Genomic DNA, 19,853 nt, shown 5'->3' with positions numbered 1-19,853 from the left:
TTATCTCACTCTCAATAACTCTCTCTCTCTCTCTCTCTCTCTCTCTCTCTCTCTCTCAATTTTTACTCTCCATTCTCTAATCTTCATCTTCTTCAATTCATCATTTTCTCCATTAAAGAAACCTTAATTTGATTCGTATGTTCCAACATTTTTTTCTGTTGTTTATTCAACTGTTGTAAACTCGAGCTTCTATTTGGAGTTTTTTTCTTTAATCAAGTTGTATTGAAGAGGTTGTTGCTATTATTTACTTTTGATAAAGTATGCCTAATTTGTTATGGATATTTCCATATGTACGAGTAGTCAATTAGGAGTTGTGGGCAATGAGGATTTTCTTGTTATAATCTGTAGATACCTAGATAATTTGTTACGAGAACACCTAAAGATATTTTTTATCTTAAATATATTCAATTTTGCTGTGAAAGTAGGAATGAAATAAGTATCATCTATATGCTGAAAGGGTGTAGTGCGATATCAGAATTAGCTATAGAAACACCGATTTGTTAGATTTGAGGCGAGGGTCTTAACTATTTAACAAGGCAAATACTTTTTGGTTAATGATTTCTTTGAAAACGGACTCTAAACAAATACACTACATCGACGAAAGTGGGTAGAGTATTTGATCAGAGCAAAACAACAAACCGACGAAAGTGGATGTAGTCCATCCTTCCTATTTTTTTTAATGAAAATATCTTTATTATCATAACAAAGTAACAAAAGTAGGGTCTTCAGGGGATTAGAGGCACGAATGAGAGTCCTAAACTCTATTTGTTTTATTTTTATTTATTTTTTGATAATCTCAATTTGTTTTATTTATTTTATTTTCAATCGCAAAAATCACATCTTAATTTTTATCGTTTTAACTTTTCATCGATCGATAGGATAGAAATTAGTATTTAAATAATTGGTCTCTGAAATTCGAGAAACTGTTTTATTACTTCGCATTATTGTATACTTGCTGTGTGTGTCACTGATAACACAGCTAATGGCTAAGTATCAAATTTTGCACGAGGACAATGATAGTTCATGATGTTTTAGATAAAATGACAAATAATTTTACCAAAACTATCAAAACTATTAAAATAAATTTATTTTTTTTTTTTGGTGTTAACCGACCGGTATCCGCGGGGGAAAGGGGCCCCACGTGACTAATCCGGACCCGGGCTCGGAGGCGACGGCACCGTGGCCCCAGGGCGTTTTTGACTCCAGCCGGGATCGAACCCGGGTACTAGCCGGTTCCGTCCCTTTTTGGAGAAAGCTCATTTGCCACTTGAGCCAACCCTTTGAGTTAAAATAAATTTAAAACCAAATAAAATTAAAAAGAAACAGAATAGGTGGTTATTAACATGATGCTTCAATATTTCTAGACCCTTTAATTTATGACGAAATGCAAATAATACTAGTATTTAAAGAAAGTAATTAACATCACAATAATTGTAGCCATAGCTAGCATCCTCAGGAATGTCAACATTGTAGTAAAATTTGACAGGTGGATTGTCATAGTCATATGCTATTAATTGCGGTCGCGATAGCGGTCATGGACGCGGTCATGGATGCGGCTGTGATAGCGGTCGTGATAACGGATGTTGCGATTGCGATAGTTGTGGGTGTTGCGATGCGTATTGAGAATGTTGCGGCGTGAAAACTGATTAAAATACACTAATGGTTAATGAATATAATTTAATAAAACTCTTATTTTAATTCTTTTACTAAAAATTCTTTTAAAGTTAAGTAGAATCAATTAAAAAAATGAGAAATAAGTATAGTTATGGTAAATTCTTTGTAGTAGAGAAAGGAACCTGAGATGTTGGTGTTGCATGTAATAACACAAGAAGGATGGTGAATGTGAGAATTAAGGCAAGAGTTTTCATGATTTTTGGCGACTAATTGCTACTAACTTTTTTGTGCTTCAAGAGAAGAAAATGAGAAAGACTTAAATGGTTTTAGATATTGTTAGGTTCTATATATTATAGCAATAGAAATGTCATTAGAATATATAACTACACCATGAAATGGTAACAATAAATTTTATATAGTTTGTGAGTTAGACTGAAAATGGATTCATTGCTAGACTGTTCAATTTCGTATTTCGGTTTGATATAAAAATGATCAGTTAAAATATGTCTTTGCATATGCATGAAAAGTAATCAACGGAAATAGAAAAAAGATACTAATTGTATGGTTTCATGGAAGAAGCAAAGGTTGAGTGTGGTGGAATATATAATTCATTTGCATTACTAAAAGTTCAGCTAAAGAACAATTCTTCCTTTTGCTTTTGGTTCAGCTTGGAGCTAGTTTATTTGTTCCCTTCTCGAGCTATCTATATATTGTTCATAAAGATCTTTCGAATCTTAGAAGGTGTCATTTAATAAATTATATTAAATGAGTTTATACAGAAGGTAAATTGGTAACAAGTTGCGCTTCTATTCTTGTTTGGATGGCGAAGTCAATCTTTTAAAAAACTATATTTATAGACCTATGAGATACAATATTGTTATTCATAAACTTTTGAATTCCTGTAAAAGATCAAATGTTTCTAGTGCTAGAAATCCAAAAGCTTCAAAAACAAATTGTATGAATTTGTGTTGATTATTAGAACAAGTTTTCTTATGTTTGACTAGTTTACTTGAAACAACTTTGAGAGTTGTATGTCTCACAGTAAGCCCTCCATTCCCCAGTCTCACTAGTGGAAAAACACCAGTCAAATCCACACAAGCATGTTTTTCACCTACTAAGTTTGATATTGAAATTTTTCTTAACACCGATATGAAGGTTTTTAAATTTTTTAAGGTGTGTTTGGATGAGTTATTCTAATGAAGGGTTAATAGATATTTTTCCTGCCTTATAGACGAGTTTCAATAAACTCCAATTTAAAAAACATAAAAAAAAAATTATCATGAACATTTTAAGATACCTTTATTTTGGTCCAGTGCTTTGAATTTTTTTATTTTTTAAAGTTGGCTTTTATTTTTTATTTTTTATGTTTTGAAATCTTAAAACATGAAAAATAAAAAAATTGTCATATTAAGATTCAAACCAAGGACCTTGCACAAGTCCAAGCATCTTACTACAAGAGACACTAAATTCTTTTGTTAAAATAGGTCATCATAAATACTTATTGCATACTTTCATCATCCTCAACTTCATCACTTCATTATGGTAGCCATCATCATGTACACCATGTCCACCCCAACCATGATAACCACCACCAACACATTTAAGATTTCATACTACTCTAAGCACATGGAAGTATGAGGAGTCAAAGCCAACAGATATGTGTGAATAAGACACTCCATAAGATGAAACAGAACAATCTATTATTGTCACATAAATGGTTGATTTATCAAATTGTAATATGCAAAAAGGGAAGTTTTCTGTTATGTCACTTACAACTGGAGAGATATCATTTGACGTGCCACAATTTGGAGAATCAAGAATTGTGTTTCATGAAATACCACCTCCACCATCCCTCAAAGGATAAGAAAAATCATGGAATATCAATTTTTTGTGAAGTTCATGTTCATGAAGGATGAAGAACTTGACGAGGAAAGTGTCTTAAGAAGGCCTCCACCAAAGCCACCCCATGAAATTTGGTTGAAAAGTATGAAACACTGGAAATGACCTCTGACATGACACCTACACTGAATATTCCAATTTTGTCACTTATGAAGATTTCATCATGTTGTGTTCTAAAGAATGAGCTGGAAAGGCCTTTGTGTCCTCTACAAATCTAAATAAAAAATAAACTGAAATCAAATGATGTTGCTCTCTAGGAGGCGACCTCTGTCACGCCTCTAAGTGTGAAGGAAGTTGGATTCTAAAGAATGAGCTGGAAAGGCCTTTGTGTCCTCTACAAATCTAAATAAAAAATAAGCTGAAATCAAATGATGTTGCTCTCTAGGAGGCGACCTCTGTCACGCCTCTAAGTGTAAAGGAATTTGGGACTAGGAAAACCAATAGGCTTGTAGCCTAACATGTATTTCTCACTTAACCTACCAACCATTTCACGATTAATTTTGATTTTATGTTCTTAGTTAATGTCTTGTTCTTTCGTGTCGTATTCCATTAGCCTAACAAAGAGAATATTTTTTTTGCTTTAAGTTTGGGGTGCGACGCCGTTTTGCTGCTATTTTATTTTAATTTCCTTTGAATTAATGAATTTATTTGTGTTAATGTGTGTTAAAAAAATATAAAATAACTAACTTCATCCCTAAAAATAGAAAAATTTCTAAAGACTTAGGAGAATTCTATTTGGACTACTATCAGTGTTGGAAACAAAGTCTTAGTAATAAATCAATTCATCTGCTTGTGATTTTCTGATAACCCTTTTTATGTCAGTAGTAGTCAGGAAAGTAGTTAGCCTCTTAAAGAGTTTAAATTGTTTTAGATTATGGAATAAGAGTCATTATAGGATTTATTTTAGAGGAGGATAATATTATTGCTTAAGGCTAGCACAAAGGACACTGCATTTATAAATAAATACATAAGTGTATAAAAAGAATGAAGTAAGCCAATAAGCACTTCAAATAAGTTCATGTGCTCGAAATTTAAGGAATAAGTTCATGTGCCCGAAATTGGAGGAATAATAGATGTCTTCGCCATTAATAACAAGTTGGACCCATTAATAAATAATAATGCATGTGGAAGACTTAAGTTCAAAATGAGCTAAAAGTCAAAAGAAAAATAGTCAAATCCCCCTTTTTGAAACTAAAAAAAATAAAACTTGGATCATAGGATAAGATAACTATACTAGGATTTAGACCGACTATCTTAACTCAAGAGTTTTGGCATGACTAGAAGCATCAAGGAACACACACGCACTAACAAAGCTAAATAATAACAAGACAAAGTTGTGCCAACTTTTGGATGAAGTCCTGTTAGATGAATTCTGAGTAGAATAAGAAATGAGCTGTTAGTTTAAGGGATGAATGGAAGTAAAAAATGATATTATATGTCTCATCACTTGAGGACGGGAAATAATTCAAGTTTGGAGGTTTGATAGCTCATTTTATGTGAGATATTTTAGCCTTTTATATATTTGATCTTTATGGTAGATTGGAGCTTTTGTAATGTCATTTATTTATGTTTTATGTCTTTTAGTTAATTTAAGATAGAGCATACTAGGTGCTCTCTTTTGTCAATTTTATGTGTTTTGTGCTTGTGCAGAATTGGCTCGAGTGACGAGTTCTGTCACACCAGGTATTTGTGAACACCATTTAGCAAGTCTTTAGCCAGAAGATGCTTGTATGAGTTCTTAACTTCAGTGTTAATGCAGTCTTGACAGTGATTTGAGAAGAAAATAGGGTTGAGTTGGAGAACCCATTCAGTATTTGCTAAAATGAGCTAAACTTGCTTTGTTGGATAATGTGAAGTTTAATGAATTAGTAATCTTTTGAATTTTATGAATGGGTTGTCTTGATATATTTTACTCATATGAATTATGCAATATATTTATTCCTTTGTCTGACCACCTTGGGAGTAGATAACAACTTGTTAATGTTGAGAGATCCTTTGACAAGTGGAACTAATTAGTAATTATGGTTGAAAATAGTAGGATAGAGATATTCACTAGATTAGTTAGACATAAAGAGCTACAATCATAGAGGACATTCAAAATGAAACCAGACATGCATTAAAGTTACAAGTGAGACTTAGATATTTGTCCCCTTACTTTACTGTATATGCTACCGATGTTATAGAGATACACCATAAGATCATGTTTTGGCCTCATATGTCATGACGGATCATATCAGACTCATACATTGGATGAATTAATTAAATGAAATATTGTCCAACTTTTCTTTATCTCTGTGTTAACCCTTAATTATCTTATTTATTTTTCCACATTTTTAACCACATGACACGCACCATTATTTTATTACATCTCCTAATGTTTACTTTACATCTTCTTGTATGATAATCATTATGCTTAATACAATCTCTGTGGAATCGATACTTTTTCTTATCACTTCCTACTAGTTTTCCCTCCCCCCTTTTAAATTTATTTTGTTGGACATTCCTAACCACTGGATCTGCATATTTGTTCATATTGTTAACACCAAGTTTTAGGCCATTCCAACCTAAGTCTCCTTTGACTACCCTGGGCACAAGCTATTAGATAGGTTAGCGCATAACTTGTTGTGGCACTTGGTTATTAGTAACTAGATGAATAGGCGCTTGAGGAGCACCAAAGAAATCAACAATTTGACCCATTTGATGCACCAATTGCTGGTAACTATGGTTGGTATTTTGGATCATGGGATTAAACACATGTCATGATTACTTTCATCCATTTGTTAGCTCATAAGCAAGAGGGAACTAGTAGTTAAAGATGGCATAACTTGAGGGATATATCCTAACCCTCCTTGAGATTGTGCCATTCTATTATAGCTGCTTGTAGCAGATCCTGACGCTAAGTATGGATTAAGAAGAGATGCATTAATAATTGAATTAACTGCATACGTAGATGCATTATTTTGTAGGTCTGCCGTCATTGTAGTTTTCATGCCATATGGATATTCCCTACCTCTAGGGGAAGCGTAAATCTTGGGAGAAAAAAAGGCCTAAGATCTTCTATAACAACTTGTGTGACCCTGGGAGTAGTTGGAATACTCGTTACTTGCGGTGGGGGGAACCACCACTTCATGTAATGTCGTTAAAATTGAGATTTGACTTACAACATCAGCGGTTACTCCAATAGACATTGAAGTACCTACACCACTAACCATCATTTCAATTGGTTGTTCTTCAATATCTAGAGCCTCAATAAGGGGAAGCGGATAATTTTTCGGACATGTCATCTCAAACCCATAAACAGAATGAAAGTAAAATCAAATACTTTGATTAAGGAATTAGGAAAGGAGCGCATATACATACATGTTTTCTCGCAAACTCTTTTCTCTCTGAGACTTTGATACTCGAGTTATATAGAGAATACTGGAAAAATTTGCAAACCTTCATTACATGAATGAAATTGACTTATATACTAAATACATCAATAACCATTGATAGCGGTTACTTCTCTAGGACTCGACACATATATTACTACATGGGCTTCTGTTTCTGATTTGCTTCCACGTGTCTTCAGTTTTTGAACTCCTACAAACCGCTATCAATGTTAACAACTGCTCATAAAACTTCTGATTGCCTCTGTCGAAAACATCTTCAAACATTCTAGTTGTTCCTGTCGAGAATAATTTTGTTTCCACTCGAATATGCTAAATACTGCAAACCTTTTCAAGATTTTTGACATGTTTTGAAGAGACAATGATCCTAATCTTGTGGATATCTTCTTGAGGTTCCTCTAAACCGGTCTTAGTGGATTTCTAGGTCATCTAAATCTTGAACTCAAAAATACACTAAGTCCCTAAATATCTGATAGGCGAGTCAAAACTATAAGTAGACCATTTTACACTTATAAATCTCATACCTTTACATCACACTTTTATGTCGAAATACTAAACTAAAATTCAAAGGCTAACAGTAAACCACTTACAACCACGCACTTCTTTACCACAGACCATCAACTGTGGTTATATCTCTTTCTTAATCGTTGTTATATGTGTTATCCCTAATAATGATATACTCTCTAACATATGTATCAACAATTAGTTTCTTAAGCTAATCATCCAATGAAGTAGTACTAAGTTTCCACCAAAGGATTAGGTTCTGGTGAGTTTTTCAAGATGTCCTTAATAATCTTAAAAGCCTTCAAGATCAAGGTATAACTTAATAATTCTAGGGTTAAATATGTTTTTGGTACTTATAAATTACTAAATTTTGTTTTGTGTCCCTATAAAAAAAGTGATATGATTTGGTTCCTACAAAATTATTATGCACGTAGTTTTGGCCTCTGTTGTTAAATCAATGTGTATTTTTGAATGATTATTTTGCAAACAAATTTATAACGTTAAAAAACTTTCTTGAAAATGAACTCAAAATTTGATTTTAAAGTCGGAATTTTCATTACTTTTATTATTATCTTTTAAAATTTTAAAAATTCATATTTAATTCTTCTCATTTTAAAAAATAAATCTAAAATTTGATAAATAAATATTTTATAGTATTCTAAACATGCATGAAATATCTTATTCAAAAATTTAAAAGTTAAAAAGTAATTAAATAACTTTTAAATTTTAAAAAATAATAGAAATTAAAATTGCATGTTTACAAATTTTAAAGAGACCAAAATATATCATTTTTTTAACATAAACTTAAAATAAAATTTAAAATATTTATAAAAACAAAAAATATATTTAACCCATAATCTTAAAAGTCTTAAGTAAGACCACTTATCCTTATCCTTATCTAAGTTATTGCTAATTAAGTTGTTGTATGCTATCAGTGATATATATTTTTTAATAATCAACTATTGAAAAAAAATATGCACCTAACCATGTTTCGGAAAAAATTACGCATATAACCAAATTTTAAAAAAAGTTATTAAGAAGGAGTCATATGAGATGACTCATTCTCCTAAACAAGCATGGAGGCGCCATCTGGGATGGCATGTACACTAGGAAGGCGCCATTTGGAATGACGTCTCCTTTATTTTTTTCAAAATTTTCCAATTTCCTGCAGATTTACCTGCGAATTATTTTCTGTAGGTAACTCCGTAGAAAAATCTGCAGGTAATGTCAAATCTGCAGGAAAATCCGCAGAAAACTGGAAAAAATTGAAAAAAATAAAGGAGTCGCCTGTCCAAATGGCACCTTCCTAAATATATACGTCATCCCAAATGGCGCCTCCATACTTTTTTAGTAGTAGAAACTATCTCATATGGCTACTCCTTAGTAACTTTTTCTAAAACCTAATTATATACGTAATTTTTTCAAAAACGTAGTTAATTGCGTTTTTTTTTTCAATAATTGGTTATTAAAAAAAAATCGCTATCAGTTCACCACCGAGGCACTTTAGTTTTTGACTTTTTGGTCTAAGACAAAAAAAAAACTAGGCTTAATTGCAATTTTGGTCCCTCTATTTTTAATATTTTTGATTTTTGGTCCCTTCATTTTAAAATTCGGATATTTAGTCCCTTTATTTTATTTTTTTAAGGATTTTAGTCCTTGGTCTCATATTGGTTTCATTTTTGATGACATGGCAGTTAAAATGATGGTGTGTCATGGCTTAGTGGCAAAATACAAATTCCATGTCATTTATAATTAATTTTTATTTTAATAATATAATTTTGAATATTTAATATCATTTTAATAATAAAAATATTTCATAATAATAAGTAATAAATTGGAATGATATTAAATAAATATATTTCATAGAGAAAAAGGGATATGCACTGACAGTGTAAAATATATTTCATAATTATACACTGTCAGTGCACTACCTTTAAACTCTTCATAATAATAATTTAGTATTATTAAAAATCATAAACCAATCAATTAATAATTCGAATTTATCAATTTGACATATCGTACATCTTCTTCTCCAATGCAAGAACCCTAACTCATTGATGCATCTTCTTCCCCAAATTTCCAAAACATAAAACCTACGAAAGTTATCACTAACACTATCAGGGCGAGAAGTTTCGAGAAGGCTGCAGAGGATTGTTACGTTGTGGAGGGTATCCTAAGGCTTCAAACAGAGGTTGAAAACATTCATCTAATGATGGATCCATGAAATCAAAGGTTGAAAACGTTCATCTATGGTAATAAGCAGTTGTTGGTGGTGGTTGTGGTGGGGAGCTCTGAGGCTAATGGAAATCGAGTTGGATCGAGTTGAATTGAGTTGCAATGGAGGTGACTCGTTGACTCACATATTCCTTGAGGCTTGAACCTATCTATTTTCCAAGCTTGTTTCAGGATTTTTCTTTTTTCTTGGATACTATTGGGATAGTGATAAAGGGAAAGATTGATTTGGGGCTTCTATGACTAATTAGGGATTTAGGTTTTTGAATCTGATATTCCAATTAAGATATTTATTTTTGATTTTGTTTAATTGAAGTTAATTCAAAGATTGGTCCGCTATGTCTCTCCCAAAAATATCAGAGGACATTGCTAAGGAAATTGTCAAGGATCGAAAGAGTCTTAGAATTTTAGTCAAGCTCTTAGTTAAAATAGTTGTGGTTGTTCCATCCGCGGTGGCGTTGGTTTTCTAGGCTTTGAAGGAATCTCAATATGAGAAAGAAAAAAAAGAATATCAAACATAATTAATGGTAATAGGTGAAGGAGCTTGCTGGAAATATGAAGCAAATTCTATGAAGGAATTGCTGCATTTTTTAACTCGGTGAAGAAGCTTGCACATATTATATAAGCCTGAGAAACATTTTTGTTGATGTAGTTAAATTACTGTTTTGAATCAGTTACAGTGTTATAAATTCTTATAACTTTGTCAATTGATTTTATTCGTTATATTCAATTTTTATTTAAATTTTTAATTTAAATATAATCATTTGTACTTTATCAACATTTTTTATAAATAATTAAAAAATCATTTCTTTCAAAAAAATAAATAATTTTAAATTTAATGCTAATTTAATCATGCTATTAATTTTTTGTAATTTTACATATAAATATATATTAATATTAGAATAAAAAATAATCATGAATAACATGAAATTTAAATTATGCCATATAAGCCATGACACATCATCATTTTACCTACCATGTCATAAAAAATGAAATCAAAATGAGATAGGGGACTGAAATCCTGAAAAACATAAAATAAAGGGACCAAAAGTCTGAATTTTAAAATGAAGGGACCAAAAATAAAAAATATTAAAAATAGGGGGGGTCAAAATTGCAATTAAGCCAAAAAACTATTATACATACTGAAAATTAATTTGAGTTTTTTTCAGCAAAACAATTTTATTCGTATGAGTCCAATGGAGGCTTGGATAGATGCGTGCCTTTGATAGGATTTACAATATATTTTTTTAATCGTGATCCAATTCTATATACATCAATATTAATGCAATAAACACTTTTTTTCATAGATTAATATAACTTGATGACTCATCTCATGTCAATAAACATATTTATTTCTTACTAGAAGCAACATTATTCAAACCTATCTTAATATTTTTGTTGTTAAAGAACATAGAGACACAAAGACACTATGATTTACCACAATAATTGTGGCCAACTCCAGGACCCTCAGAAAGAAAAAAGTTGTAGTTAAAAATAACAGGAGGGTAATGATAGTCGTATGCTGTAACAGTCTCTGGCATCCAACCATCAGTTCCATTCCTAAATAGATACAGTTTGCAGATTTCTCCCATGCATGGTTCTGGTGCTTTTACATCAAATGACATCGTTCTGCACCTCCTAAACGGCCCAGAATCAGGTCCATCTAGTCTTGGAACATAAATCTGCAATCATATTAAACCAAAATACATTACACGAATTAGCACCAAAGTCCGAAGGAAAACACATATTAAACGACACACATTTTAAAACGGAGGAAGTAGTATAGAAAGAAAAGAACCTCAGAGTCAAGGGAGTCTCCAAATAAAAGACCAATATGATCTTTTGAATTTCTTGGAGAATCACAGCTTGTCTTTATGGTAATCAAGTAGCTGCAGTCTACATGAAGGATGAAGAACTTGACGAGGAAGGTGTCTTAAGAAGGCTTCCACCAAAGTCACCCAATTCAATTTGATTCAAAAAGTATGAAACACTAGAGGTGAACTCAAAAATGACACCTACACCGAAGATTCCACTTATGTTGCTTCAGAAGATTTCATTATGTTGTGTACTGAAAAATGAGCATGGAAAAGCCTTTGTGTCCTACAATAATCTAAATAAAAAGAAGCTGAAATCAACAGATGTTGTTGTCCAGGAGGCCGCCTTTGTCATACCTCTTAAAGGTGAAGAAAGTTGGATGAATTAATTAGGCAAAGTATGGAAGGAGATAAATTAGTCCCAACAATTTGGAACGAGGAAAACCAGCAAGATTGTAGCCTAACAAGTATTTCTCACTTTAACCTACCAATCATTTCATGATTAATTTTAATTTTATATTCTTAATAACTGTTTTGTTCTGTCTTGTAATATTCCATCAGTCTAACATTGAGAATATTGTTATTGTTTTAAGTTTGGGGGTGTAACACTTTCAGTTGTTGTTTTATTTTAATTCCTTTGAATTAATAAATTTTGTGTGTGTAATGTGTGTTAAAAAAAGAAGAAAATAACTAACTTAATCCCTAAAAATAGCATAATGTCTAAAGACTTAGGAGAATTCTATTTGAACTACTGACAGAGTTGGAAACACGGCCTTGATAATAAATCAATTCATCTACTTGTGATTAACCATTATCGCACCACTAGTAGTTAGAAAAGTATTAGCCTCTTAAAGAGTTTGAATTATTTTAGATTATAGAGTAAGAGTCATTGTAGGGTTTACTTTAGGGGAGGATAACATTATTGCTTAAGTTGGCATAAAGGATACACTATATTTATAAATAAACACACAAAGGTGTGTAAAAAGAATGAAGTAATCCAATGAGCCCTTCAAATAAGTCCATGAGCCCAAAACTTGAGGAACAAGTTCATGCGCCTGAAACTGGAGAAACATTGGATCTCTTTACCAAAAGTAACTAGTTGGGTTCATTACAAGTGAGATCATGTCAGATGAAAAGGTGAAACATCTAGCTAGACTTATCAATAATAATAATGCATGTGGAAGCCTCAAATTCAAAATGAGTTAAAAGACAAAATCAAAATAGTCAATTTCCCCCTTTTGAAATTGAAAAAAATGAATTCTTGGACCATGAGATAAGATAACCAAACTAGGATTTAGGCTAACTATCTTAACTGAACAGTTCTGACAAGACAAATCTTAACTGAAGAGTTATGACAAGACAAACAACATCAGGGAACATACACACGCACTAATAAAGCTAAATAACAACAAGACATAGTTGTGCAAATATTTGGATGAAGTCATATTAGATGAATTCTGAGTTGAATAAGAAATTAGATGTTAGTTTAAGGGATGAATGAAAGTAATATTTTTCTTTTCTAATATTATCTGTCACATCACCTGAGAATAGGTAATGATTCAAGTTTGGGGGTTTGATAACTCATTTTGTGAGAGACATTTAAACATTTTATAGTTAAACTTTAGGGTAGATTAGAGCTTTAGTAATGTCATTTATTTATGGTTATGTTACTTTAGTTAATTTAGGATAAAGGATACTAGGTGCACTCTTTTGTCAATTTCATGTGTTTTGTGCTTGTGCAAAATTGGCTCAGGTGACGAGTTCCATCACGTCGGGAATTTGTAAACACTAACCAGCAAGTCTTTAGCCAGAATATTCCAGTATGAGTTCTCAACTTTAGTGTTAATGCTGATGTGGCAGAGATTTGAGAAAAAATAGGGTTAAATTGGAGAAAATGAATGGATATGGATGAAACACTACAAGATAAAACTCTGAAAAAAGTTGTCAGACATGCTGCTACTACAAGAGGGCTTTCTAGGACTGGACTAAAAAAGCCCTGAAAAATATGAGTTTTAATTTTAAGGTCTAAGTCCTATGTTTTTTCGTGCTTGGCGGGCTGACCCATATAGGCTTACCCATTTTGACGACTCAATGTACCGTTGTTGCTCTTGCATTGCTTCTACTACTACAGTGTTGCCATAATATCATGTTGTCTCCCACGTGTAATGTACTATCATAGTACAACACAAAGGAATATGTGCTATTCTTTAGACTTAAGTTAATGGAATCATTGTAAAGGCCCAAGAACCAAAGACATGGACATTATGCAGTTGGAAAACCTCTATAAATAGAGCTGCAATGCAATGAAGAAATATATTTTGAAACTTAGAAATTTTTTGTAGAAGTGAAATAAAGGAAGATGAAGAGTTTTGTCACGAAGTTGATCTCATCAGACTGATGGAAATAATACTGTGAAGTATGACACAAGATGTCACTTGCTAATTAACATATTGCAAGTGAGTGAAGTGTCATCCTTAGGTTTATCATTTATATATTCTTGTTTAAATGTGTAACTTAAGATCTTTCTATATTGTGCTTATTTTACTCATTATGATCAAAACTTGCTTTGTTGAATAATGTGAAGTTTAATGAATTAGTAATGTTTTGAATGTTATGAATGAGTTGTATTGATATATTTTACTCATTTGAATTTACGCCATATATTTATCCTTTGTTTGACCACCTTGGGAGTAGATAATAGCTTGTTAATGTTGGAGATCCTTTGACAAATTAAACTCATAAGTAAATATAGTAGAAAATAGTAGGATGGAGATATTCAGTAGATTAGTTACTTTAGACATAAAGAGCTACAATCCTAAAGGACATTCAGAATGAAACTAGACATGCATTAAAGTTACAAGTGTGGCTTAGAGATTTTTCCCCTTACTTTATTGTATATGTTATTGATGTTATAGAGATACATCATAATATCACGTTTCGACCTCATATGTCCTGACCGATCATATCTGACTCATACATTAGAAGAATTCATTAAATATATTACTGTCCAACATATTCTTTCTCTCATTGTTATCCCTTAATTATCTTCTCTGTTTTTCTACTTTCTTAACCACACGACACATACTATTATTTTATTGCATTTGCTTGTGTTTACTTTATAACTTCTTGTATGAAAATCATTATGCTGAATAGGCTCTTGGGGAGCACCAAATAAATCAAGAATTCGACCCATCTGATGCGCCAATTGCTAGTAACAGTGGTTTGTGTTTTGGATAAATGGATTAAAGACATATCACATATACTTTCATCTATTTGATGCCTCATAGACAAGAGGGAACTAGTAGTTAAAGATGGCATAACTTGAGGGATATATCCTAACACACCTTGAGATTGTGTCATTCGACTAGAATTGCTTAAAGAAGATTTTAACATTATGTTTGTATTAAGAAGAAATGCAATAGTCATTGAATTATTTGTATATGTAGATGCATTAGTTTGTATGTCTTCATCATTGTAGTTGGCATGTGATAAGTGCCAAAATGTAGTTATTTTGTGTATGTAAATAGTGGCACTTATCGAGACTTTTTGTAATACCGTTTGAATAATTCCTCGTTTTTGTGTATATTTGTATCGTTTGTGTTTTATTATGTTTTCGTGTAAATATATACCGTTTGATAGTTTTGTTGTCTTTTTGTAGGTATTTATGCGTGTTCGAAGCTTCGAGGAATAAAGTGTCAAAGACACACCGGCGAATGCGTTTTGGAAATAAAATTTGCTGTTCTATTGAGCCTGCTTAGCGCGTTTTTTTGGCGCTTAGCGTGGTCTGGAAATTTTGAAGACCAAGTTTGGCAGAAAGTAGGGTGCTTAGCGCGGGTATTTGGCGCTAAGCGCGCTCAGGCGATTTAAGAAAAATAAAGGACAGCGCGCTTAACGCGGTCTGCGATTTTTAGTTTTTATATTATAGTTCAGAATATAGTTTTTAGGTTTTTTATCACCTCTTTCCCCCATGGAAGAGCTCTGATCCATTTTTAATAGTTTAGAGGCTTAGGAAACACCATTGGGTGCTACATCATGTGGATTGGCTATGGATTTGTCTCGATTGCCTTGACACGGTGAGAGTTTCCGGTTCATCTTCTTTCTTCCCTATGTTTTATTCCAATGGTGGGTTTTGTATTTATATTTCTACTCTTATTGTATGTACATTTGTTGATCTTGGGATCGTTTATATATTCACTTTACAAATCATCATTGTTGTTGTTCTTGATCTTTTTGCTTAAATGCTCTGGATTTGTGTTGTTGTAGAAAAGACATCATAGATCTTGATTAGGAATGATATCTGTTAGTTTCTAAATTTCAGATATGGATTTAGAGCTAATAACTGTTATGGGTATCGATTTTAATGCCTCCGTGTTGTTTGTGTCGGTTGAGACATCGCTGATGTGAATAGTACGGTTGAGCTTTCGTCGGTGTTTCAGACATGGACACTGATGTGGCATCTCGAATGATGCCTGGTAATTTTGATGCGTATTGTGAGTGTTGAGCGATAGATCTTCAAATTTAAGTATTCGACGGGTAGAACGAAATGCAATTCCATAACTATATCTCTTAGACTATTAAGATTGTTTATTTGCTTTTATTTACTTTTCCCGCATCTACTTTCCGCAACCAATCATGGAACTTAGAACGCGAGAATATTGAACGACAGTTTTTCTCAACCAATCTCTGTGGACTACGATACTATATAACATATATCACCCGATAATAAATAATACCACTTACTTTTGCTTGCCGCTTTACCGCTCCAAATATAGTTGGAATACTGGTTACTTGTGGTGAGGGTACCACCACTTCTGGTAATGTCGTCGAAACTAACATTTAACTTACAAAAGGAGCGGTTACTCCAACGAACATTGAAGTACCCGCACCGCCAACCATTGTTTTGATTGATTGTTATTTAGTATCTATAACCTCATTCTAGGGAAGGAGATGATTTTTTGGACTCATCGCAACAAAGATTTTACCGCTCCTCAAACGCATGAACACTCAGACATTGAAAATATTTTATGTATGAAGAACAAAATAAATAATAGAAGACACAAAACACTCTTCTGCAAAAGTTTAAGTTTCTTGCACAAAACGGTCCTGCTGGACGTGCCAATTTGTTTACTAGTGTTTTTAGTAAATCAAATCACAAGTTTTAGTATACTTAAGGGATTAAACTTGAAAAATTCCTAAGAAGAATTTGTGCAAATCAATTTGATGAAACATATTTGTACTTGGGTATCGTATTGTTTGAATATGGAGAAATTGGATAGAAATTCCAATTAGGGTGATGCATAATTGTTTAGAGAAAAAAAGTAAACAAAGAACATAATAAAAATCAAATCAAATGCTTTGATGAAGGAATTAGAAAAGGGGCGCAGATTCATACATGTTTTCTCATAAACCTTTTTATCTCTGTGACTTGGATACTCGAGTTCTATAGAAAATACTGGTAAAATTTGCAAATCTTCATTACATAAGTGAAATCAACTTATATGCTAAATAGATCAATAATTGTCGATAACTCTTACTTCTCTAGGACTTGACACGTATCTTACTATGCATGCTTTTTTTTCTGATTTGCTTCCACGTGTCTTCAATTCTTGATCTGCTACAACTTGCGACCAATGTTGACAACTGCCATAAGCTTCCCGGTTGCCTCTGTCAAAACATCTTTAAACCTTCTAATTGTCCCTGTTGAGAATCAATTTATTTCCCATTGAATATGCTAAATCACTGCAAACCTTTTTGAGATTCTAAATCACTGCTAAATCATTGCAAACCTTCTGAAGATATAATGATTCTAATATTGTGGATATGTTCATAAGATTCCTCTAAACTAGGTTTAGCGGATTTCTAGGTCATCTAGATCTTGAACTCAAAAACATACTAAGTGCCAAAATATCTGATAGGCCAATCGAACTTACCACCTCAGTCAAAGTAATTAATAGGTCTAAACTATAGCTAGATCATTTTATACTTATCAATCTTATACCTTTATATCACACTTTTATATAGAAATGCTAAACTAAAATTCATAGACTACAGACCATCAACTATAATTATATCTCTCTGTTGTTATATGTGTTATCTGTGTAGTAGTGATATTACATATGTAACATGAATTAGTTTCTTCAGCTCATTATCCAATGAAGTAGTACTAAGTTTCCACCAAAATACTAGGTTGTGGTGAGTTTTTCAAGATCAAGGTATAACTCCTTAATAGTCTTGAATGCCTTAAAGTAAGATCACTTATCCTTATCTAAGTTATTGTATGCTATCATTTCACCACCGACGCACTTTAGTTTTTGACTTTTGGCCACAGACAAAATAAAATATTCTATTTGATAAAAATAAAATACTGAAAATTAATTTGAGTTTTCTTCAGCAGAACAATTCCATTCGTATGAGTCCGATGGAGGCTTGGATAGATGTGTGCCTTTGATAGGATTTACAATTTTTTATTTTTTATTTTGTAAAAGTTATCTTATTCTATATAGTATATGCATCAATATTAATGCAATAAACACATTTTTCATAGATTAATATAACTTGATGACTCATCTCATATCAATAAACATATTTATTTCTTACTAGAAGCAACATTATTCAAACCTATCTTAATATTTTTGTTGTTAAAGAACATAGAGACACAAAGACACTATGATTTACCACAATAATTGTGACCAACGCCAGGACCCTCAGAAAGAAAAAAGTTGTAGTTAAATATGACAGGAGGGTAATGATAGTCATATGCTGTAACAGTCTCTGGCATCCAACCATCAGTTCCATTCCTAAATAGATACAGTTTGCAGATTTCTCCCATGCATGGTTCTGGTGCTTTTACATCAAATGACATTGTTCTGCACCTCCTAAACGGCCCAGAATCAGGTCCATCTAGTCTTGGAACATAAATCTGCAATCATATTAAACAAAAATACATTACATGAATTAGCACCAAAGTCACAAGGAAAACACATATTAAACGACAGTCATTTTAAAACGGAGGGAGTAGTATTAGAAAAGAACCTCGGAGTCAAGGGAGTCTCCAAATAAAAGACCAATATGATCTTTTGAATTTCTTGGAGAATCACAGCTTGTCTTTATGGTAATCAAGTAGCTGCAGTCTACATATCTACCTCTACCTCTACCACTCATCAATCTAGCCTCATTAATCTGAAACATGAATATATAATATATATAGTCTTATATTTAAGATATAATTAAATATGAAATTATTTAAGATACACATTTATGATAAAATAAAAATGAGGATAAAATAACCGAACGCTTGGGCTCGGGTGGCAAACAAGTCTCTGTAAAGGACGATATTCGGGGAATACCGAAGGACGATATTTGGGGAATACCGAATTCGATTCCTGATAGAAATAACGTTTGGCCAGTGCGCATGCCTCCGTAGCATAAGCTGGATTAGTCGATCTACTATATAGGTCGGAAACCGGTGCGAAAGAAAAAAAATAAGGATAAAATATATTTACTTGTTCTTCAGTATGGTTTAGCATGGAAGATTGATTCAATTGAAGTTGAAGTTGAGTGACTAATGTTGGTGTTGCATGTGAGAAGGCAATGATGATGGAGAATGTGAGTATTAAGGTAAAAACTTTCATTTAGTTGGTTATTACTTGTAACTTTTTTTTGTAGTACTTAACTTGATTTTGCAACAAGTAATTAAAGGCAATATTAAAAATTTAAAATGTTAAGAATATGACAACTAGTATATGACAAATTAAATATTAATTCAATTATGTCCTTTCACATGCCATGACAAACAATTAATTTGAAAATGAAAGTGTATGTCTTTTAAAACCTTAATGGCTTGATTCATAAAAAGAAAAAAGGTTATTAATCTTAATGGCTTTACTGAAGAACCAAAGGTTGTGTGAGGAATTTAATTCTCTAATTTTTTTAATTTATTGAAAGATCACTTGCTAATTGATGATTCGGATAATTTATTACTCAAATCAAATAATTTAGAGTATATACGTACAGTACACAGATTTAATTGTGTAGATTTAATTGTGTTAAAAATCAATTTTTTTTTTATTTTGTTTTTATAATAGATATGTGATACTCACTATTGGAGAAGTGTTAGAGATGAGTTAGTTTAAGTAGTTAAAATGTTAATTAATGTTGTTATAAAGTTAATTACTAGGGTTATGAAGTTAGTTAAAAGTGCGTATTTATCTTAAAATTTTTTTTATAATTGTGACATTGTTTTTCAATTATATATATATATATATATATATATATATATATATATATATATATATATATATATATATATATATATATATATATATAAATAATGAAAAGAAAGTTTAAATGAGTTAATTTTATTATTAAATAAAATTGATTAAAATAATTTTATATTTTATAT

General features: G+C 31.9%; 2 protein-coding genes across 3 annotated transcripts; both read right to left on the bottom strand.

Moving 5' to 3' along the window:
- Positions 1-10,957: 10,957 nt before the first annotated feature.
- On the bottom strand, positions 10,958-14,878 carry LOC131642676 (embryo-specific protein ATS3B-like). Its single transcript, XM_058912896.1, has 3 exons — positions 14,716-14,878; positions 11,437-11,534; positions 10,958-11,320 (listed from the first exon to the last, which is right to left on the bottom strand). Exons 1-3 carry the CDS (start codon positions 14,876-14,878, stop codon positions 11,066-11,068), a joined length of 516 nt encoding a protein of 171 aa, XP_058768879.1. The 3' UTR covers positions 10,958-11,065.
- A 1,911-nt stretch (positions 14,879-16,789) lies between these two features.
- On the bottom strand, positions 16,790-19,149 carry LOC131642674 (embryo-specific protein ATS3A-like). 2 transcript variants are annotated; one of them, XM_058912893.1, is made up of 4 exons: positions 18,823-19,149; positions 18,485-18,631; positions 18,128-18,371; positions 16,790-17,149 (listed from the first exon to the last, which is right to left on the bottom strand). In XM_058912893.1, exons 1-4 carry the CDS (start codon positions 19,081-19,083, stop codon positions 17,067-17,069), a joined length of 735 nt encoding a protein of 244 aa, XP_058768876.1. In that variant the 5' UTR covers positions 19,084-19,149; the 3' UTR covers positions 16,790-17,066. The 2 variants fall into 2 exon arrangements, with proteins under 2 accessions (XP_058768876.1, XP_058768877.1); XM_058912894.1 differs by having other exon boundaries at positions 18,955-19,140.
- Between the last annotated feature and the right edge of the window lie 704 nt (positions 19,150-19,853).

The sequence above is a fragment of the Vicia villosa genome, unplaced genomic scaffold (genome assembly GCF_029867415.1).
Source record: "Vicia villosa cultivar HV-30 ecotype Madison, WI unplaced genomic scaffold, Vvil1.0 ctg.005575F_1_1, whole genome shotgun sequence".
Classification (NCBI taxonomy): domain Eukaryota; kingdom Viridiplantae; phylum Streptophyta; class Magnoliopsida; order Fabales; family Fabaceae; genus Vicia; species Vicia villosa.
The sequence above is the reverse complement of the archived record's forward strand: the minus strand, read 5'-3'. Positions and strand labels throughout refer to the sequence as shown.

Bases quoted from the DNA above. Each gene is read 5' to 3' on its own strand.
- LOC131642674 (XM_058912893.1), bottom strand. From the start codon at position 19,083: ATGAAAGTTTTTACCTTAATACTCACATTCTCCATCATCATTGCCTTC. The intron at 18,632-18,822 runs GTATTCCCCAAA...TTCATGTTTCAG, and splicing joins TCTATCAGGAATCGAATTCG to ATTAATGAGGCTAGATTGAT. The intron at 17,150-18,127 runs GTAAATCATAGT...GATTCTCAACAG, and splicing joins CGTTGGTCACAATTATTGTG to GGACAATTAGAAGGTTTAAA.
- LOC131642676 (XM_058912896.1), bottom strand. From the start codon at position 14,878: ATGACTATTGCATTTCTTCTTAATACAAACATAATGTTAAAATCTTCT. The intron at 11,535-14,715 runs GTATATGTGATA...TCCTTCATGTAG, and splicing joins GAGGCATCAAATAGATGAAA to ACTGCAGCTACTTGATTACC. The intron at 11,321-11,436 runs GTTCTTTTCTTT...ATATGATTGCAG, and splicing joins GAGACTCCCTTGACTCTGAG to ATTTATGTTCCAAGACTAGA.